This window comes from Cavia porcellus, unplaced genomic scaffold (assembly GCF_034190915.1).
Source record: "Cavia porcellus strain 051 isolate PalLab524CR breed Dunkin Hartley unplaced genomic scaffold, mCavPor4.1 scaffold_10, whole genome shotgun sequence".
NCBI lineage: Eukaryota > Metazoa > Chordata > Mammalia > Rodentia > Caviidae > Cavia > Cavia porcellus.
The window spans coordinates 539,948-562,415 of record NW_026947493.1 but is presented as its reverse complement, the minus strand read 5'-3'; the positions used below and the strand labels follow the sequence as shown (position 1 = coordinate 562,415).

The window sequence follows — 22,468 nt, the reverse complement described above, 5'->3', positions numbered from 1 at the left end:
GTAGTTGCACAAATACTGCCCGCTGTGCTGCTGTGGCCTGCAGGATTGAGCCGGGAAACAGGCCATATGGTGCACCAGGGAGGCCCAGGGTGCAGTCAGGAGTCACGTGTTGGTGTGCGTGCACCAGCTGCGACATTCCATACAGACACTGCTCACAGCGCAGTTCTCAGGGCGCATCCAGTGATGACCGGACACCCGACCCGACCGGAGCCCACAGCTGCTCTGATCCTGGAGCAGAATGTCGGGCCCAGAGGCCACCCTGAGCTGTTGGAGTTGAGCTGGGACAAGGAGGCTGCAGCAAGAAGAAACTGAGATAGGAAAAAAGAGAAAGGATAGAAGGGAAAAGAAAAAAAGTGCAAGTTAGTTATACCATCAGTGTCACTTAGTTCACTGAACAGGAAAGGTTGTGCTAATATTGATTGAAGTAATTTTTATGCCCATATTTTGTACTTGAGTGACTAAAGATAATGTTGTGTAATTTATTAACAATTGTTACTTTTTCATTATTTTGTTGTGAAAATTTGTGTTACCTTTTCTTAATATTAATAAATAAAGTAATAATAATAAAAACAAAAAAACAAAAAAAAGGAGGCTGCAGCAGCCTCCCCGTCCCCTCTCCTGTCCCAGTTTCCGGTAGCAGATGATAGGCAAGAACTGGGGAGACGAGAGCAGTGCGGGCTCCCAGCAGATTCCTCCCAGCTCCTCCTTCTCTCTGCAAAAGCAGAAGCATCTGAGCTCTTGACGCTGGCCTCAGATCTCCAGAGGTCAGATGAAGAAGGCCCAGGGCCAGTGTACTGTGTGCAGTGATACCAGATACTTCCCGATGACCACAATTCATTTCCTCTCTGTCCTCCTAACACTATGCCAGTCCATTTTTTAGTTAATAAGAAGGGATTCAGATTCAGATCGCATCCCAGAGTTTGTGCCCACTGGAAACTCCAGTGTTTCCTCTGAACTCCTAGCCTACATATACAAAGTAGTATCTATGTGCTGCAGCTGTGTAACAAACAAGTCCCTGAAATGGAACAGTCTTTCTCTTAGGGAGCAGCAGTACCAGAGGGACTAAATAGGCTCTGATTCTAAGTCACTGAGTAACCAAGACCCTCGCAATGTCAGAAAACAGAGATCCAACCAGATACCTCTGTAATAGTGAAAGGGCTGTGTATGTGTATGTTGAGGATCAAAGGCATGGCCTATGTATGCTAGCCACCCCCAACCCAGTTGAAATTTAAATGTATGTCCCATTTTATAAAAGAGAGACAAACTTCATACCATATATTCACTTCAGAGAGGGCAACAAAAATAAAAATCATATCTACAATCTGACCTATGCAAACATCGTGTATAACCCTTAGCATTAAATGAGCATCCTTAGGTGTTAGTAAGCCTTGGTGATATATAAGGTTTATCTTTGGTCTCCATGGCAACTGTGTTGTGTGAGTGTCCCTGTATTTCAGATAAGGAGATTGACACTCAGAGAAGCCCAATAACTTGGCCAAAGTCCCACAGCCCCAAGGTCAGAGCCTAGATGTGAGTACAGAGGATGAGGTTGCATCTCCCCCACATGCATGTGTGTGTGCACGTGTGTGGGTAAATGTGTGCACGTGTGTGTGATGTGTCTTATGGCTTTTATCAGCCGGCCTTCTCAGCTGCCTCCCAACTGGACTGCAAATGGTCCCTCAGGGCTAAGGCTGCGTGGCATGGGAGGGGCACCCCATATTCTGCTGGATCAAGGGTGACTGCGTTAAGCAAGGCTCTGAGCATGGCGCTCAGGAAAGGCATGGTCTGGGGCCACTCCATCCCCCTGCCTCTTCCTTCCAGAAACCCTCTGGAGTTTCCTGTTGGATTCAAGTCACTTGGGCCAGATCCATGCGCTCCTCCCACCTCCTAGCCACTCTTTGTAGTAAATCCCCAAGCCACTGGAGTCCCTCCCTTTCCTGGTGACCTAGGCTTGCTGTGAGCTCCAGCTCCTCCCTTGGACTCTGGCCACGTCTGGGGTTGACTGTTTGCTGCAGCTGAGAGGCAGCAGAGCTGTCTCCTTGCAGCTCATGGTACCCTAGAGAAATGTGAGAGGTTCGTGGGAGGGCGTTTGTATTGGTGTGTGGCAGAGAAGACCAGACCATGGGACGGGAAGGTGTCAGGTGGGAACACGGCAGCCTGTCTTGCCATCTTTGGGATGTCTGACCATCTAAGCCCTGCCTGAGACCCTCTTTCTGCTACTGGCAGCAAAAGCAGCTTTTCAAGCTCCTGCCTCTGGCTCTTTGCTCCTTTAGGTCCAGGCCAGAGGCTGGAGCCTGGGTGGCACCTGACTGACCCACTGTCTACAGAGCTGTCACCTCAGGAAATCATTTTGTGTGACTCATGCCCAGTTTTTTGGGGGGAGGGTGGGTACCAGGGATTGAACTCACAACCTTGTACTTACTAGGCAGGTGCTTGTGCTGCTAAGCTAAATCCCTGGCCCTTGTGCCCAGTTTTGTGTGACCCATGGGTCTCCAAACATCATAACTCTCCATTACTGACTTTCTAGACCAAGAGCCCCAGTGAGGTTCCATGGCTCATGGTCCCTCGGGTTGAAGTGGCTCCCCCACTCCGTGTCCTTGCCTCACAGGGGGACAGGGGCCCCTCTGTGAGCTGTGCTGCTCAGGAAGGAGGTTATTCTGGGAGACTCAGTCCAAGCGGGGCTTCTTGAGGCCTCTGTGACGAAGTGTGACACGTGACCTCTGGCTTCCTCTGCCACCTCCCAGGCAGCCTGAGCCCCTGCAGCTTGGGGGTGCGCACACACACACACACATGTCCCCCTTCCGTCTTCTCACCTACCCACAAGCTCAGCCCAGCTTCTCAGACTTATGCAGCACCCCTTCTTCTAACGCACCCCTCTCCGGCCCTCCCTGCCTTACACAGCGGGTGGTCCCTGCCAGATCTTGGGGAGCTGGTTTCTGTGGGGGAGGCAGCCAAGAAGGGTGCTCAATAAAGCCACAAGACCCCCTCAAGGGCAGACCAAGGTGGCCATAAGCACCAGGTGATGCCCAGAAATGCAAATCTGGACTATGGTGAGTGGCCTTTGGGACCAATCGGGCGCTCTGCCACTGAGCTACCCCGAAAATTGCTTCATAAAAGGTGCTGTCTGAGAGGCACAGAACAAAACCAGGGCAACTGTTGGAACGCTCACTCAGGAATGCAGTGCGTGTTTTGTGTTTTTGTTGCAGTGCTGAGAACTGAACCCAGGGCTCTCACACTGACCTCTAGCCCTAGCCCTAGGTTTTATTTTTTATTTTGAGGCAGGGTCTTGCTAAGTCACTAAATTGCCCAGGGAGCTAGAACTGTCTACCCTCCTGCCTCAGTCTCCCAGAGTGCTGGGATTAAAGTCCCATGCCACTGCACCTGGCCAAGAGAGGTTCACCGTGTTCATCTTGAGACACTCACATGGCAGACATCTCTGGATCTATACACAATGGTGTGGAAAGATGCCTGCTACCTGGAATTCCATGAAAAAAGCATGCTGAGAAGCAGGTATAATGGTATCCTTTTTGAGTAAAAAAAAAAAAAAAGCATGTATGTGGTGTTGATATGTGAGGGGTGTGTGTATATGTGGTGTATGCTCTCTGTGTGATGTGTTTGTATGTGGGTGTGGTATATGTGTGTGTGGTGGGCATTTGGCAGACGTGTGGTATGTGGCATCTGTATGTGTGTGTGGTAAATGGTACATGTGTGTGATGTGTGGCATGGCTTTTGTGTGGCGGGTGGTATATTTATGTGTTACGTGAACAAGTGGGTCATGTGTGTGGGGTATATGGTATATGATGTATGCGGTGCCCTGTGTGTGCATTGCACGTGTGATGTATTGTGTGTGGGACATGTGTGGAGTGGTATGTTCATGGTATATGTGGTATACGATGTGGGTGATGTGTGGTGTAGGATGTGTATATATGTAATGTGTGTGGTTTTTGTCATGTGGTAGGTGTGAACGGTGCATGGTATGAGTGTGCCTGTGTGATCACAATGTCCAGTCCAACATCTGCCCATCTCCAGGGTCACTCTCCAGTCATGCATTTTGGGAACAAAAGGCCCACGTGCCTCTCTGGTGCCTGCCCCAGTCCCCCACCTCTGCCAGGCCCAGGCTCACCCCGAATGCCCCACATGGGGCCTGTTGAAGACCTCACAGGGCACGCCAGGCCCTCCTGTCACTCGGTGTCCCCTCCTCCATCAGACAGCATGGTGGGGTCTTTCTTGGTGGGCAGGAGCACCCACGGGGCATTCATGATGGGGCTCTGGAGCCAGGAGAGCATTTTCCACTGTTCCCTAATTACAAACAACTTTTGAGTGGACTTTTGAAACTGATTTGCAGGCACCAAGGGGAGTCCCTTGAGGGACCCCAAGATTCTGGATGAAACCCCGTCTTCTACCCCCAAGCCTCCCAGCCAACAGGCATGTGAGTTGGATCTTAGCCGACACCAGGGAGGGACACACTCACGTGTACCTGGGATGGGGAGGCCCCTTCGTGGTGGGCACTGGCATAGGACTTCCTGAGGAGCTCTGTGGTCCCCAGCCTGGTCCCCAAGCCTAGCTCTACCTTCAGCTTCCCTGAATTTGTCCATGAGGGTTAGAAGGAGGGTAACGGCCATGGATTCGCAGAGCATGTTATGTTGTTCCCCTCGCACTGGTCACTCAGTGTGCTCGGCATGTTCTTTATTGGCAGTGTGGCAGTGAATATCTTCATGCCTGTGTCATTTGTAATACATGTGTGCAATATGTGTGGTGTGCTGTATGTGCCATGTGCATGGCATATGCATGAATAGTATATGGTGGTGTGTGTGTATGTGTGTGTGTGTGGTATACATAGTGCATATGTATGTTGAATTTTTTTTTTTTGTCTTTTTCCTTTTTATTGGTACCAGGGATCGAACCCACGACTGCCTGCTTGCAAGGCAGGCGTTTATGCCGCTGAGCTAAATCCCCAGCCCCCGTATGTTGAATTTTTAAAAGTGAAATTGCATAAAAGAGCATAATGCTTCCATGGTTCCCACTAAAGACTGGCAAATCGTGTCCAAGAATCTTATGATGTGACCGACAATGATCTATGAGTTCTAGCATAATCTGTCATTTAGATTTTCAAAGGGATTTTTGCTGTTGTTTTTAGGTTTTTGAGACAGGGTCTTGCTAAGTAGTCCAGAAGACCCTGAGCACACATCAACCCTCCTGCCTCAGCCCCTTGAGTGTGAGATTACAGACTTGCACTGCCACACAGGTCTCAGAAAGGTTGTTTTAAAGCGGTTCTCAATCGGGGTCACATAAGCTCTCTCTGCTGTGTGCTCTAATTATTTTCAGTGATGAAAATAACAAGAATGAGGGTCCCACAGACACTAAAGCGCTCCCCGGAGCACTTTACAGTTTGTAAGTAGTTGCCACCATTATCTCATTGATGCTACCAGCTGGCAAAGCGGGGCACACGCCAGCCCCCCACCTTTACAGCTGACACAATGGAAACTTCCACGTGAACTTGGTTTCAGTGACAGGAGCCCACAGAGGCAATGTCGTTGGCTTATGAGGAGCTGCTTGGGGACTGCGGAGAGAGGGCTCCGTTTCCCACATGGGCCATGTGATCCTGCTCCCTGCCGCTCCCTGCGGGTCCCATCCTTCCCTCCAAGGTCACCTTTCTTTGCCTCTATGTCAGCATCCACATGACCAAAAATAGCAATGCTGCCCGAGCTCTGCTTGTCCTGACCCCTAGCCCCTGAGCCATCAGCTCAGCACAGACCCGGGTCTCAGGCCTCCTGGCACTCTGCCCTCAGCCATCCTGGTTGGGGATGGAGCAGGGGACAAGGCCATGGAGTGGCACATGGGACCTGGGGGGGATGTGGAGTGTGCAAGGAAGACAGGGTCTCGGGAGCGTGTAGGTGGGAAGAACAGCCCATGTTTTACTCTGACACTTGCTACAGGCTGGGTGTTCACAACCTGGACCTGAGATACGCAAGAGTAGCAGGCCAGGCCGGCAGATACCCACAGAGACAACTGCACCCTGAGGCTAGAGGGCTGGCCTCTGTCCCCTCTCTTCACCCCTGGGACCTCCCTCCAGGCCTCAGTGGTGCCCCGCCCAGTGCTCTGAACCAGGAAGGGGCCACCGTTGGCACCTCAGGCTCCTGCACACCTGGCCAATGCCTGCCGCCCCCCTCTGCAGGTACGGATCTGGGAGATCCCCGAAGGGGGGCTGAAGCGGAACATGACAGAGGCGCTGCTGCAGCTGCACGGCCACAGCCGGCGGGTGGGGCTGGTCGAGTGGCACCCCACAACCAACAACATCCTCTTCAGTGCCGGCTATGACTATAAGGTGTGTGGCCAGGCCAAGAGGCAGCGGGCGGGGGAGACAGGGTGGGCGGAGGGGTTTTCCAGGGCCTGCGGGGACCCTTTACCTGGTCCCCAACCCACGTGACACTGCACACCTCCCGCTGTCCCTGCAGCCCACGGGGCCTGCGGGGCCTGATGAGAATCCCCACCCCACACCCATACCCCACCCACACTTTGTGACCTCTGCTGCGCCCAGGGCCCCTGGGAGAGGACCAATGTTGGCTCATTGGCCTTTGCAGGTCCTCATCTGGAACCTGGATGTGGGCGAGCCCGTGAAGATGATTGACTGCCACACAGATGTCATCCTCTGCATGTCCTTCAACACGGATGGCAGCCTGCTCACCACCACGTGCAAGGACAAAAAACTTCGTGTGATTGAGCCCCGCTCTGGCCGTGTTCTGCAGGTGGAGCCAGCATTGTTCTGAGGTGGAGAAGGGAAGGTTTGGGAATAGGGGCCAGGCTGCTGGCCTCGCCCGGAGGGAATGCCTAGGCCAGGCTCCTCTTCCCAGCCCACCTGTCCAGGGAGCCCTCCTGCCTGGGATGCATCCCAGATCCTTTTTCTGTCCCCATTGCAGCCCCCTTCCCTGGGTGGGACAGATCACCAGGTGTTAACCAAGTCCCATCACAGGTGCAGGACAAGCGATTTGGGGCTCACTGCCCAGACTTCTGCCTGGCTGAGCCTGGGGAAAATGGCTCAGGGCAAAATCTACCTTGCTCTGTTCTTGAGCTTTGGATCTTCTGCCTTAAAAGATTTGCTGTCGTTTGGAAGAGAGCAACGACCATATCCCAAGCACCTACTGTGTGTCAGTCATAGAGTGTGTTAGGTTTTTGTGGCTGTTTGTATCAAACATGCACAATTTAAAGGAGAAGAGGTTCATTTTGGATCACGGGTTCAGAGGCTCAGTCCATGGTTGGGCAGCTTCGAGGCAGAAGGGCCTGGTGAAGAAGGAAACAGATAATGAGAAAAGGGCCAGAGAGGAAGGGACCAGAGACCCTACAGAGTTCCCAAGGGCACAGCTCCGTGACACACCCAGAAATGTGTTAACTCCCTGGGAATCTCTCTTCTTGTCAGTCAAAATTAACCATCCGGTAGGGCTAAGTCGGGTGAGAAACAGATGAAATGCTTTCCAGGTGTGTCACTGTGAGGAGTAGGTGCCCCCCGGGGAGAGAGAGCACCACCGATGTGGTGGGTCCCGATGGGATCAGGTGGAGGTCGGTCCGTCCTTCCTGTGCTCCCACTGCTGTGGGAAACACCAGAGGGTTGGCCTCTGGGGCCGGGCTCCGCTGCTCCTCAGCAGTTGTTTGTTTCATGAAGCTGCCGTAAAGACCAACCAAAACTGGGTGGCTGAAAGCCACAGGGACTCTTGCTCTTTCACAGCTGTGGTGGGAGGTGTTGCAGGGCTGCCCCTGCGGAGGTTCCAGGGCAGAACCTGTTCCCTGCTCTTCCGGCTTCCTTGGCTTTTGGCTGTGACACTACATGCTTCTCCTCCTCTGTGTGTCTCTCTCTTACAAGGACCCTCAGGATGGCCTTCAAGGCCCCGGCCTGACCCAGGGAAATCTCATGCCAGCGATGTTAGTCACATCCGCAAGGATCTTTTTGCCACGTAAAGAAACATTCTGTCTTGGATTGGACAAGGGCGTCTTCAGGGGGAACCACCATCAGCATGACAGTACCCAAGTCTTGGGGGGGTCCCTGCTCACTCACTCTCTGTCCCCACCAGGAGGCGAACTGCAAAAACCACAGGGTGAACCGGGTGGTGTTCCTGGGCAACATGAAGCGGCTCCTCACCACTGGGGTCTCCAGGTGGAACACGAGACAGATCGCTCTCTGGGACCAGGTCAGTGGCAGCAGTGGAGGGACAGAAGGGTCTCTGCTTCCCACAGGGTGTGAGAACGGCTTAAGGCTTGGGCTCCAGGTCCCAGTGGGGCCGCCTGGTTCTGGCCTCCTCCCACCCTCCACCCACTACCTCTTGCCACATCAAGCATGGGAAGAGGAGCTGTGGGGAGAGGGCTGCCCCTCGGCTGCATGGTGGGATGGGAGGAGACGCATGGGCCCAGGAGGGCTTTGGTACCCTCCCAACGGGATTTTCTCAGAATCTGGGCTGAGCTCCAGAGAGATCTGAGCCTCGCTTGGGGATATATAGCCATTAGTGAGTACGGGGAGGGGAGGGGACACTGAGGTCAGGCCTCTAAATCATTCTCTGTGATGAAGAACACAGCCATCACCTGCTATGGGATAGGCTTTTTAACATCAGAGGGGAGGCAGGTGTGGTCTGTAACCCCTGCACCTGGAGGCTGAGACGGGAGGACCGCTGAGAGTTTGAGGCCAGCCTGGGCTACATAGTGAGATCCTGTCTCAAAACAAAAGAAAAAAGAAAAATCAATAAAACATAAAGAGGCTGTAGTTGTGGGGCACTGGCTGGGGTCTAGGACAGTACCACACCTTCCTGCCTGGAACCGGGCTAACCCACCTTCCTCCCTCCCATAGGAGGATCTGTCCATGCCACTGATTGAGGAGGAGATTGACGGGCTGTCCGGCCTCCTGTTCCCTTTCTATGATGCTGACACTCACATGCTCTACCTGGCTGGAAAGGTAGTGAAGGGCAGAGGGAGGGGAGGGACCCCAGGGGAAACCCTATGTCCCAGTGGGCAAGAGCCAGCCAAATGTCTCTGGGTCCCTGGGGCCTTGGGCTCCCCTCCCATTGAGTCTGACACTGGCTCTTACTGAAGGGTGAATGACTGAGTGTTCCTTCAAGGTGAGTTGGAGTGGGGTTTGCTGGTGGGATAAAGATTAGAGCCTGAAGCCCAGTGGAGGTGACAGGGATGGGATTGGGAACATTCTTCCAGAGATCTTGGATGAATTCAGCCTTGTTTGTCAAAAAGCGGTCTGCATGCATGCAGAGTAGCATGAGGAGCCTGTAATCCCAGCTCCCAGGAGGCTGCACGTTCAGGGCCAGCCTGGGCTGCATGGTGACCCTGTGTCTAAACAAACGAGCAAGCGGGCAACCCCTTACCCCCTCTCAACCTTCCTAGGGTGACGGGAACATCCGGTACTATGAGATCAGCACGGAAAAGCCCTACCTGAGTTACCTCATGGAGTTCCGCTCCCCAGCCCCACAGAAAGGCCTAGGTAAGGGCCAGGGGTTGTCGCACTGGAGCCTGGACCTTGGCTGCTGACCCACAGCTCTGCCCCTTGAAGAGGTCCCTGGCCTTCGGTGGGTGTTGTCCTTTGGCAGCCTTTGTGTCTAGTGTCACACAGGGGAGACCAAGTGTAGAATGGACTGACGTTTCGTCCTCAGCTGCAGCTCTGTCCTTACTGCTGAGTAGGAAGTGGTTCCGGTCACCATCACAGCTGACAGCCCCGGACAGCCCGGGTTCTCAGGCTAAGTGCGGACTGGGGCTGGGGTTGCGGACTGGAGAGCTGGACAGACAGTCTTCAGTCTTGAAGAGACATTTTTATTCCTATCCACCTACACTGGCAGTACCTGTGACCCTGAAGGAACACGCAGGAGTCCCAGTCATCCTGTGGGTCAAATCTTCCAGTGGCCCATTTCTGCCTGTGCAGGTGATGCTCCTCCTTAGAGTGAAGTCCATCTTGTACCCTTTGTGCGTCTGGTGTCATGGGCAGGGTGAGGGCCAGCGTCAGGGACACAGAGAATCCCCTTCTTTCCTTGGTGGCCAACAGGAAAGGGCCTGGAGCCATTTGAGGTCCTAATGACCATTCCTCATTCCGAACTCTGTCAACCCCGTGTCCTTTTAGGAAGAAGGTACAAGGTGCAAGTGGGAGGAGGGCTGGATCCAGGAGCAGAGGAGAAGCCTAGTCATACTGACCGAGAGCCAGGCTCTTTTCAAAGGTTCAGAGAAATAAAGTAACTCACCCCGCAGAGCTGCAGTGTGGCAGAAACAGAATTTGAACCTAAGCCAGGTGCATGGGTTTGAACACAAGTATCCCAGCTACTTGGGAGGCTGAGGTAGGGGGAACACACGCTCAAGGCCAGCCTGAAAAATTTAGAGTGACTCTGTCCCAAAACCAAACAAACAGCACACAGGAAGGGCGTGGGGATGGAGGTCGACGGCAGGACGCTCCCCTGGTATGCCTGGGCCCTGCATTTTGTCCCCAGCACTGCAGGAGGAAATGAGAGTCCAGATCCAGACCTCTGGCTCACAGCCCAGCTCTGCAGCTCCTGGAATTTACCGTCTAGAGGAGCAGCTTCTATCCCAAGGGAGCCCTGAACCCTGTCTAGTACTCTCAATCCAGGGAAAGACAGGGCACTGGCTGTGCTCACCAACAGGCCAGGCAGGCAGTGAGCATCCCCAGAGCCTCATGTGGCACTACCCCAGGGGGCTCAGAAAGCCAGTGATGTGGCCAAGGCCTCTCAGCTAGGAAGGGCAGCATCCAGATTCAAACCCCACTCATCTCTCCCCAGAGCTGAGTTCCTGCCATCTCTGCCCTTCGCATGGGTGACCCCGCAGACCTCAACCTGTGCTTGGCAGAGGACACAAGGCAGGGGCCAGGGGGATCCAGGGGCACTGGCCAGGCCCCCAGGGAGCCGTGTGTCTCCCCACAGGAGTCATGCCCAAACACGGACTGGATGTGTCAGCCTGCGAGGTGTTCCGCTTCTACAAGCTAGTGACTCTCAAGGGCCTGATCGAGCCTATCTCTATGATTGTGCCTCGGAGGGTGAGTAGGGCTCCAGGGTCCACTCACCAGTGTCCAAGAGAGATGCCTGGATTCAGGCCCAACCTGGAGTGGGAGGCAGGAGTCACTGCTGTGGGGACCTCGGGGACTGGGTGAGGAGTGGCTGAGGGGAGGACCTGGAGAGCAAGGCTGGGAGGCAGGAAAGCAAGCGTTGAGGGTGGGAATCTGGCCGGGGCAGGGCCGCCTCACTCCCCGCTGCTGCCCCTGCAGTCGGATTCCTACCAGGAAGACATATACCCCATGACGCCAGGCACGGAGCCAGCCCTGACCCCGGATGAGTGGCTGGGTGGCATCAACCGAGGTACCTCAGAGAAGAGGCCAGAGCCGCCCCCTGTCCAGGCCTCACTCTCCCCTCCTGCATGCCCCCTCCCACGGCCCTTGACACCCGCCCCCCTCCAGCAGTGGTCAGTGTGACGCCTTTCCTGCTTCCTAGACCCCGTGCTGATGTCCCTGAAGGAAGGCTACAAGAGGTCCTCCAAAGTAGTGTTCAAAGCTCCCATCAGAGAAAAGAAGAGTGTCGTGGTCAACGGCATAGATTTATTAGAAAACGTCCCACCCAGGACAGAGAACGAGGTAAAGGACATAAGTTATCATCTCTATGGGCCCTGGAGGAACAAGACCTTTACATTTCAATTACAGGCTTCAGGCCGGAAGGAAGGAAGCCAGCCACGCTCAGAGGCATTTGTCTTTTGGTGACAAATACCATAAGTAGCCTGCCGTGGTCAGCTTGCACTGCCTCTGACCTCAATAAATAGAGGCTGGGGTGTCACATAGGTATGGCCATGCAACCTGCTCTCAGATGGACAAACTCACAGTTGGCGTTGCCTTGAGAAGCCATGGCAGGATGTTGCTGTTGTGGGCATTGTCCATCCTGGCTGTGCCTCTCTCGCTGGCACTGTGGCAGGCATGAACTGTGTGTGACAATTGCTGGTCTCGTGGAAGAGGTTGGCTATTTAGGAAAGGCCCTGTGTACCACATGGGGGGCAACCAAGCGCACTGAGGGGCACCTAGAGCTGGGCATTGTCTGATCTTCCAGTGCACTTCCCCCAGGCCTGGGCAGCTCAGCTCAGCCGTGTGCCACGCGCAGCCATCTGCATGCGAATCCTGGTTCCTCCACCTCCTCCCTGTGACTGAGCAAGGTTCCTGACTCTTCTACGTCCATTTCCTCATGGAAAAATGGAGCTAGAAAGTTCAGTGTGTATTAGAAAGATAATCTATATAAAATGTTCCAGGAAAAAGGCCAGCTGTATCAGCTATCTGCTGCTGCGTAACAAATTACCCCAGAACTGAATGATGTAAAGCCACAGATGTTCGCTTTCCCCCAGCTTCTGTGGATTGAGCTGCTGTATGTGAGCTGCAGCAGCACAGCTGGGCAGCGGTGAGGCCTGAACTCAGCTATACTGTGGCATGGATCCCGAGGAGGCAGGCTAGAATGTCAAGGGACACTGCTGTCCTCGTGGGTGTGTGAATCAGAGCTGAGAACCTGGGGGAGACGTCCAGGGCTCTCTGTACAGACCAGGTAGACAGCAGGGTCTCTCTGCACCAATGCCAGGCACCTTCCTCTTGGGAAAGCGTTTGCTTCAGCTGTGGCCCCTGGTGCTACCTGTAGTTTTAAGCATCACAGCCCACTGAGGGTAACCAATGAGAGCTTGGGGCTGAGAGTGTGATTTCCATTCCGTGGCTCAGTAACTGACTAAAAATCATTGAGCTGTAGGCTTAGATGCTGAATTTTTAAAGTGCTTGTTTTTATTAGTACATGTTTGTAGTAAAAATGGTGAATTTTATGGTATACAAATTATACCTTAGTGAGGCTGCTTTATGATAAAAATGCACCTAACAGTCTATGCAAAGAAGTTTTGAGATTGTGGCAGTGCAGATAATTATTTACTATAAGGACAAAAATTCTGGGCTTGGTGGTGCATGCTGTAATCTCAGCACCCAGGAGGCTGAGGCAGGAGGATTTGCTTACATTCCAGGCCAGCCTGGGCTACATAGCTCAAAAAAAATTTATGCAATTATAGTAGCACATGTAATTCCCACAGTTACACAGGTGGCTTTGGGGGACACTCAATCCTTGTGTGCGGAGATCTATGCATAGCCTGCAGCCTTGAGGCACAGTGCTTGTGACCACCTAAGGATGTGTCTGACAGAAGAAATGGAGAAATTGGTCCATCAAGGAAGGCCTGAGCAAGGATTTTCCAGGACACCATGCTTTGTCCAGGCCCTTGCAATAAATGGGTCACTGCCAGTGACATCTCTAGTGTTTCTGGTATAGTCTTGTGTTTTAAAAGCTAACTTTTAGAGCTAGGGATGTGGTACAGTGTGTGCCTAGCATATGTGAGGTCCTCTGTTGGCCTCCAGCATTATAAAACAAAGCAAACCAAATCAAAACAGAACAACTAGGTTCCATTTTGTCCTCTGAATCTCTTTAGTAAGAGGAGGATGCAAGCCGGGTGTGATGCATGCATGTAATCCCAGCATGCTGGGAGGCTGATGCAGGAGGATTGCCACTTTCAGCCCAATCCGGGCAATCTAACAGCTTAGAAAAACTGTCTCAAAAGGCCTGGGGACATACCCAATGCAAAGGAAATGGATGCTATCCCAGAGAGAATACAAAACCCTAAGAAAGTTTTTCATGTAGGATGCTAAAAGGATGGTAAGGAGATCTTCAGGTCTGGACCCCTTTCAGGGATGGAGCAGGGAGTCTGGGAGGCTAGAGTTTCTTTCCTCCTACCTCAAGAAGGGAAGCACGACCCACAGTGGGAGCCCGGCCAGGAGGATGGGAAGCTGGGAAAGGTAAGCGTGGTGGGGTGTCTGAGACCCCTCCTGAACCTTGTCACCTCTCTCTCCCCGGCACCCAGCTCCTCCGGATGTTCTTCCGGCAGCAGGACGAGATCCGGCGGTTGAAGGAGGAACTGGCACAGAAGGACATCCGCATTCGGCAGCTCCAGCTGGAACTGAAAAACTTGTGCAACAGCCCCAAGAACTGTTAGCCTCCGAGCTGCTCTCCAAGTGGATCCCTCCGTGGTTTCTACTCCGTCCCTCAACATCCCCTTATCCAGCAGCCCTGGAGACAGAGCCAGGACTTTTGGAGCTGGTCGCCAGCCCGAGGACCCCACCTTCCACCTCAAGAACTGGAAGCTGACCCTTGACCTCCTGACCTCCTTGAGCTGCCGCTAATCCTAGTCCCCACCCTCTCACGGAGGACCCCACCCACACCCCTTTCCCAGGACCACGTACTCCACAAGGGGTACCCACCACAGACCAGGGACAGAGCGGGATGCGGGATCCCAGCTCAATTTAGGACTTGAACTTTTCCCTGCCAAGGGGCTGCCGGACATGTGGGCAGCTCCCAGCTTCAGGTCCCTGCTGGACCTGTGGTGTGGGGCTGGATCACGGGTCAGGGTCCCCCCACCCCCACCCCAAGACTGTGCCCCAACAGTCTTGGAAGTCTGGCTCACCTTTCCGTCTCTCCCTGTGGCAGCCTTTGTCTTCAGGGAACAAAGAGGACGCTCTCTTAAGGCCATAACCACCCTTGCCTTCCCATGACTCTCGTTAAAGCTCTTGCACACCTTTTCCCACTGGACCCGCGAGCTGGGAAGGGTAGGGATTCACGTCCCCATTTGTCAAACCACACAACTGAGGGTTGCAATGGGGAGCAATGTACTAAGTCACCCAGCAGGTCAACTGTGGGCCCGGGGTGTCCAGACCCCAAGGCCAGACCACCTCCCCTGCATCCAGATGCCAGTCCCCACAGGCTTCCCCAGGATGAGAGCTGAAGCAGACTCTACCATCAGTCGATACCAGTAGTGCCAATGTGCCACACTGCCCCGTTGAGGGCACCTGGTGGCCCTGGACCCTCCTGGCCTGCACCCCTGGCTCCACCCCCAGGGGACTCCATCTGAGATGTGGCCTCTTCCTCTGGAAACCAAGGCTGAGAAGGGTAGAGCATGGCCCTCGGCTTGCAGAACAGGGTCTGATGGCTTCTGGGGACCCACATGTGTCTCCCCGCCATACTCTCAGCCACTTTCAGCCTTACGCACATGGAATGACCACAGCCACCCTCATCGGACAGCATTTTAAACTTTACTCAGTTCTTTGACCCCTTGGATGTCACCAAGCCTCACCTCTACCCCATCGTGCAGCCGAGGACACAGAAGAGGCCCCAGGGTGCACGGCGCAGGAGGGTGCCGAGTTTCATCTGGTCATCTGCACCTTTTCATTTCTTTGCTCCTCTTTTTCTCTTTGCATTTCTCGACATCCATGCTGAAACCTAAAGCACTGTTCTCAGAAAAGTCTCAGTGTGGGGGAATCTGGGGACTTAGAAATGGGTGTTGCCCTGTCTCTCACTGGCTGGAAACTGCTGGACAGGGGACACTCCATGCCTGCCCTTCCCATGGACTCCTGCAGGAGTCCTGTTCACAGAGACCCCTGGGGAGCGGGAAGGAGCCCCCCCCCGCCGCCATCCTGGCCAGAGCACAGGGTCTCCTTGCCCTCCTGCAATAGGTGGTGCCAGCTCTCATTGCCTCCCCCCACTCCCAGAGCTTTATTTTTTCTTTCCCACTGACCTTTGTGGTCTTCTGTGATTATTTATGCTGCCTCCTAAGGATAGAATTGAAATAAAATGTTTTCAAGTTATTGCACCTGGGCATGGCCATCTCCTTGGAACCCTGGGTGGCTCCTGCTTTTGGTGCCTTGAAGATTAACACACACACCCCCACAGCCCCTCTGCCTCTGGAATGATAGCTGGGCTCCGGATCTGAGGAGACATGGTCACTCCTCACTCGTTTGGCCACTGTTGTTGGTGTTTCTGGGCCAGATGATTCTTTGCTGGGGAGGACAGTGCTATCCTGGGCACCATGCAAAGTTTACAGGATCCCTGGCCTCTGCCAGTCAGATGCTGTGCCAACCCTACTTGGTCATGACAACCAAAAAAGTCCCATGTATTACCTAGTGTCCCTTAGGATATCAAAATCACCCCCAGTTGAGATCTGCTCCCAGTTATTCAGCAGCTGTCAGGGGTCTGGGGAGACCAGCCTCTCACATCCGGATGGTGGTCCACGTACCCGTGACTGTAATTCCAAAGCCCTGACCCAGCGGGTCTGTGAGGCTGCTCTGCATGGCTCTGCTGCACTGGTGTCCAGGAAAGTCAGCCCTGGGGATATGGCTCTTCTGGGTCTAGGGCCACAGAAGGCCCGGATCAGGGCAGAGCCCGTCCTGTCCCAGGAGGCCAGCGGGACCCATGGTGTCTCAGGGAGGGTGTGCACCTGTGCCCCACCGCAAGCCCAGGCTTCCTGGGAGCAGAGGAGGACAGGGTGAAGAGGAAGTGAGAGGCCACAGGAGAGGCCTGTATGACACTGAATAAGCCACCTTTCCTCTCTGCACAGATTTCCCCCTCTATACAATGAGGGGTGGGGCCAATTCCTAGGGTCCCTTCCTGGTGGACATCTTAGGTTTGCATTGTGGCAGCTGTTGAAAGGTCCCCAACACCAAGCCATTGTGTAGCCTGAGTGGTCAAACAGGTTCACCAGGAAGAGGGAAGTGGAGATCAGCTTCCCATAGGACCCACAAATTCGCAAAGCCTAGATTTGAAGGAAACTGAGTTCCTTGGCAGCCCAGTGCTCATAAGCTGATTCTCCTCAGGTGCTGGGGAGGATGGAGCCAGACCCCTGACACTGATCTCTGTTCCCCCATCCTCAATTCCGGGCTCACTGGATAGCTCGTCGATTATTACTTATTATAGTACATTCAGTCAGGTTAGGGTTCACCTTGCTCCCCCTCCAATCCCAGTGGCCCACTTCCCCCCACAGCACTCATCCAGTGACTCACCAACTCCCCATTCCTGTCTGTGTCCTCACAGTTCTTCATATGCCAGGGAAGAGTCTGTGCTTGGTGTGTTATGCTGGTCCTTTGCCAGTTAGGGTGTAGCCTACATACAGCTTGAAATCTAGAGATTTGGGAGAGGCCAGGCACGGTGCAGCAGGCTGGAGGCTGAGCCAGGAGGATCGCCACACCCAGTGCGGCTCAGGTGTTTTTAGATCTTCCTGGCTCTGGGCAGGCATGCTAAGTGCCTACGGGCCCTGCAGGATGTGGCCACTCCTTCACTGTAGGAAATGACTTCCTGCTGCAAACCCCTCCCAGCCCTGCCCCCTGCTCCTCCATGGAAGGGCTGCGGTGATGGCACAGACAAAGACCCTTACCTTGGCGGGAGGAAGCATTACTCAATCCCCCTGGGGCCTTCAGGCTTGCAGTGCAGGGAGGGCACAGTCTCCCACTGGGAGGCTGGCAGAAGCTCCTGGCCCTCCATGTGTTTGCTATTTGGCAATGACCTGCAGCCTGTCTTCTCTGGGAACTCAGTAACAAGCACAAAAGGTTCAGCCCGACTCAGAGAGAGATGACCGTCTGTAGGGTTAGGTCTGCAGGTCCTAGGAAGCTCTAGTCCTGTCATACTGCCTGGAATGTCCCTTGGTGCAGCCAGAGCCCACTACATACACAACCCCCGCCCTTGGCTGGGCTGCTGGTGGGAATGGGGTTAACAGCTGGGACTTCAGTGGGAGGAGGGAGGTGGGGTCCCTGAGGACAGAGAGCTTGGATTTCAAGGTCACAGTGATCACAGCAACATTGAAAGACCAGAAGAATCTGCTAGAAACTTGAATCCAGCCAGCAGGTGGCAGATTCCAGCCTTCTTACAGAGCCCTATTTGTTCTGAGCCGGCCCCTTCTGCTGCTACTCCCCTCCCCACCCCAGAATTCACCACCCAGCCAGGGCACCAGGGCCTCGTGGCAAAGCAGACACTGGACTGAGACCCAGAAGGAGGAGGAGGAAGAGCAAGAGGAGGAAGAAGAGGCCCCCGTGGCGTCAGCTGTTCCCAGCGTCCGCAGTGGGGGCTCCCCTCTCCTTCCCTGGAGGCTGCAGAGCTTGGGCTCTGTGCTCGAAGAACTGGAAGGAGGCTCAGTCTGGCTTCCCGGGCCGGGCCGGACCTGCTCTGTGACCTTGAGCAGTTTCCCACATGGATCATGATGACAGGGAGGAGCCCTTGCTGCCTGGACAGTGCAGCTCCACGAGGCTTGGGGCTGAGGAGGTGGCAGGAGAAGGAGCCAGAAAATGAGGGCGAAGGCGGAAAGGATGGGCAGAGGCAGGGGTCCAGGCAAGGCCTCTGTCCAGTCCTGGCTCCCTTGCCCTAGGAAGTGGCTGATAAGGGAACCAGGAGCATCCCAGGTGGGAGCTGGTGGCCAGCACAGTGGTCAGGGAGACTGAAGGGAGCCTACAGAGAAAAGGAAGAAGGCAGTTTATATTCCTCCTGTTAACTACTCCTGCTGGACCTGGACCTGGACACATGCTGGCTGCACCATGCTTAACAAAGGTGCATTGAGCTGCCCGAAGGAGGAAGGGACAAAGTCTTGGAAAATGTGTTGGGTCACTTGTCACCTAAAGACCTGTCTGGGGCTTGGCTAACCTTAAACTCACTAAGTAGCCCAAGCTGGCCTTGAATTCATGGCAATCCTCCTGCCTCAGCCTCCCAAGTGCTAGCATTATAGGCACACACAACCATGTCCAGCTCTGGCTGGGGGCTCTTAGCTGTAGGATTCAAAACTCTCCCTCTCAACCCCAAGAAATTTCCTGCCCTAACACTTAGGAGGCCTGAGATTCACACAGTGTCCAAAAAGTCATTTGCAATAATAATTGAAAATAGATTCTTTGGTCTACTGGCATTTTGAGACAGTTTTCATTCAAAAATTAATTAATCAAACTGGGCATGATGGTACATGCCTATAATCTTAGCTACTCCAGAGACTAAACAGGAGATGGTGAATTCCAGGCCAGCCTGGAAATTTAGCAAGATCCTGTCTCAAAATAAAAAATATAAGGGTCTGAGAGTGTAGCTTGCTGATAGAAAGTCCCTGATTTCAATCTCAAAAAGGACATATAAAATTTAACTAATTGAGGGGCTAGGGATTTAGCTCAGCAGCATAAGCACCAGCCAGGCAAGCTCGAGGTCGTGAGTTCAATCCCTGGTACAAAAAAATTAATTAACTAATTAAGCTAGGCATGGTGGCACACATCTGTAATCTTGACACTCATGAGGCTGAGCCAGGATGATGCCTACTCCGGGGCCACACAGTTGAGTTAAAAGCTAGTCTGGAATGCTGACTGAAGACCCCAGCTCAAAAAACCAAAATTTAAAAAATGATTAAACAAATACTGTTTAAACATCGTTTATGCATCCATTATTGCCTTTGGTACTGGAACTAAAGAAAACAAGATACAGTACTTGATCTCGGAGAGACTGCAATCTAGATCGTAACTAAAATTTATATTCCGAGCAGACAGAAGCATCTAGAAGGACTGAGCCCACAACAGCGATTTTCCCTGGGTAAGTGGATGATGGAACCCTATTCTATTTTACTTTATACTCTATTTTCGAGACAGGATCTCGCTATGTAACCTAGGCTTGGCTTGAACTGGTGACAATCCTTCCGCTCAGCCTCCTGAATGCTAGGATGACAGGTGTGTGCCACCACACTGGCTCTATTCTTTTCAAATATCCACATTATTTTTTGTAACAGACATTATTTTTTTGCTGGCAATAAGCAGTATTCTGTAACTGTAAAGGCTTCAGTTCCTTATAGCTCCCCTGACAGAAGGGGGGTGCCCCGGCGGGTGGGAGGATGCATGAGCAGCCCCATGGCTTCTGCGGCTCCCCTCCCCTGCCAGATGCACAGCTCTTGTGGATTCTGACACAGACCAGGCTGGCAACCGGTGACCAGTGGGCACTGCCTGCCCCTGCCCCTCCTCCTCTTTGCCCCCTGCCTCCAATGGCACTGAGGAAAGAACATCTTTCCGTGGAGCTACATCCCTGGCACTGTCCATTTCTTTTCTATTTTTTGAGACAGGATCTTGCTACATTGCAAGGCTGAGCTTGAGCTTTGCATGCCTCCGCCTCAGCCTCCTGGAGTGCTGGGACTGATGCGTACATGCTCAGCGCCTCCGGCTTCTTGGTGCCCACGCCTCACCTGACTCCCAGGTCTGCTCCTGCCCACTGACCTCTTCCTCCTCCACTGCAGGTGGCCCATCCCTCATCGGCTTTTGGGGTGTGGGGTGTAAGGGGCACACGGGGGTAAGGGTTTCACCTACTTCTTCACAACCTGCCGTTTGTGACATAAACCTTATAACCTACTTTCTCTGGCATCGAGCCCATTCTTCTTTTTCAAACCAAGACCCTCGGCTGTTACGACAGTTCCTCAGCCATGAGCTTTAATTTTATTTATTCAGCTTTTTGCAGTGCTGAGGATTCTGTCCAGCCAACGTCTCCAACGTGCTAGGCAAATACTCTGCCCTTGGGCCACGGCCCCAACCCATTTAACATCTGAAGACACAGGCTGGCTGACTGCCCAAGCTGACCCAAGCCTGCAGTCCTTCTGCCTCAGCCTCCTGAGTAGCCGGCACTACAAGCACATGCTGTTGTACCTGCTGCAGCTGCAGACTTTTAAAAACTTTAGAAACGTAAAAGCAGAAGTCTGAATTTTTTTTTAATATTTATGCATTCTAGCTATCAGTAACCCCGAGCCCCCTGGCCAGGGAACCCCTCCACTGGACTGGACACTGCAGAATCCCCTTCCCCCTCCCCCACCACTGGATAATTAAAACGGCTGAGCGTTTAGGCCCCTGCGGAAATCGGAGAATGGTGTTCTTCTGTTAATTTTCAATTAACATCTGCTGGACAGTGATGGGAGGTCTGTACCACTGATACGACCAGATGGAGGTACACGTGTGAGCTGGCCGGAAGTTGGGGGCCGGAAGTTAATGCTGAGGGTTTCTGAGCGTCTGAAATGTACAGTGCAGGCCCGAGTTCTTATCTTCCCCCTAAGAAAGTGGAAAACCTTGAGGGAAGAACACGTCCGATGTCACCAAGAGGGACAACAAGGGTGGGGCAAGTGGGCCAAGAGCCATTTACTCAAGTGGCCAGCTGGGAACCAGTCCCACACGGCCACCCTCAGGGGGCTTGACTGCCGTGTGGGGTGGAATGGAGTCTCATTGAGTTTGCATAGTATGCATTTGTGTGTGTAAGAGAATGCAAGTGAGAGATGGCGCATATTGGTAATTGCAGCTCTGGGGAGGCTGAGGCAGGAGGAGTTCCTTGAGTTGGAGGCCAGTCTGGGCTGCATAGTGAATTCAAGGCCAGCCTGAACTACATAGGGAGACTCTGTCTCGCCCCATCCCCCAGCTTCCCCAGAGAAAAGAGAGAGATGGGGGTCGGGGGCAAAGTTAAATATAGGTTTCTGACTCTAGATTGCAATCAACAAAGCTGAAAAGCAGCCCAGCCAGTGTACAGCAGAGAATAACGGACTGAGGTTCCCAGGAGAGTCAGTGGTGTGCGCTCGGGGGATGGCTTCCCAGGGTGGGCAGGAGTGGGCTTGGGGCTTAAGAGGGCGCAGGGGGATGAGAAAATGGGGTGGAGAGGAGGGAGGAGCAGAGAGAGAAGACCTTCCGTGGCTTCCCAGCAGCCCACTTGGGTGCCGGTCTTGGGTGCCCGTCCAAGGAGTCGGGAGTCCCAGCCTTGATGCAGAAAACAGGTGCTCGGTTAATCTGTCCTCCCACACTGCCGTGAAACCCATCTGCCTGTGACACAGGTCTCTTTGGAACCTCCATTCAGAACACCAAGCTTGTCCTCAGAGTAATTGGCTTGGCAAACAAGGAACACACTCCATTTTTGTAACCCTCCCAAACAGGTGTCTGAATGAACGGAGATCTGGGTTCAAGTTCTAGTTCACTCAGCCAGTCACAGAGCTCTCTGTTTTTCATTTTTTTTAGTCACACATTTCTTGATTCTACTTTTGCTCATGGTAAATGGGTTGATGAGACTACACAGTGGTTTACGTAGTGGCTGTAAACCTAAATTGCCAGGAGTGTGGACTGCTCATTCTTTTTCCTGGGTTTTGCTATTGTTGTTGTTGTTTTTTATCGGTACCAGGGATTGAACTCACGTCTGTGTGCTTGCAAGGCAGGCGCTTATGCCACTCAGCTAAATCCCCAGCCCCATTGTTGTTGTTTTGAGACAGGGTCTTGTTGTGTACTCTGGGATGGCCTATAACTCACTACATAGCCCAAGTTTTTGGAGAACCGCCTGCCTCAGCCTCCCCAGTACAGGGATCACAGACACGCACCACCACACCTGACACCTGACTGGCTGCTCCTCCCATTAGCCCTTGACCCAACTGAGGTCAGATCTCCCAGGAACAAGCACTATCTGGCAGCCTGGGTGTTGTGGTAGATAAGGAAAGTTATTATTTTATCAGCTGGCAGCAGAGTTCCTTGTAGGGAAGGAAGTGTCTTTGTTTTGGAAAATACCTTAGAGGCCCTCTGAGGATGGGAGGTGAGGAGCTGAGGACACGGGCTGGGAGGAAAAAACAAACATTGCAAATAGTT

General features: G+C 53.3%; 1 protein-coding gene and 1 long non-coding RNA gene across 2 annotated transcripts in view; one reads left to right on the top strand and one right to left on the bottom strand.

Moving 5' to 3' along the window:
* Nucleotides 1–15,684, top strand: part of Coro2b (coronin 2B) — a 100,328-nt gene extending 84,644 nt beyond the window's left edge. Inside the window, exons 4-12 of the mRNA XM_063256875.1 lie at nucleotides 6,176–6,325; nucleotides 6,582–6,746; nucleotides 8,064–8,180; nucleotides 8,831–8,935; nucleotides 9,376–9,472; nucleotides 10,911–11,023; nucleotides 11,252–11,342; nucleotides 11,475–11,614; nucleotides 13,903–15,684. Coding sequence (XP_063112945.1) covers nucleotides 6,176–6,325; nucleotides 6,582–6,746; nucleotides 8,064–8,180; nucleotides 8,831–8,935; nucleotides 9,376–9,472; nucleotides 10,911–11,023; nucleotides 11,252–11,342; nucleotides 11,475–11,614; nucleotides 13,903–14,034 — 1,110 coding nt within the window. The 3' untranslated portion in view covers nucleotides 14,035–15,684. The remainder of the gene's footprint in view (nucleotides 1–6,175; nucleotides 6,326–6,581; nucleotides 6,747–8,063; nucleotides 8,181–8,830; nucleotides 8,936–9,375; nucleotides 9,473–10,910; nucleotides 11,024–11,251; nucleotides 11,343–11,474; nucleotides 11,615–13,902) is intronic.
* Nucleotides 14,486–17,174, bottom strand: LOC134477805 (uncharacterized). Its single transcript, XR_010050006.1, has 2 exons — nucleotides 16,871–17,174; nucleotides 14,486–15,643 (listed from the first exon to the last, which is right to left on the bottom strand). It is a non-coding gene; the product is annotated as an uncharacterized LOC134477805 (long non-coding RNA).
* Nucleotides 17,175–22,468: the final 5,294 nt, after the last annotated feature.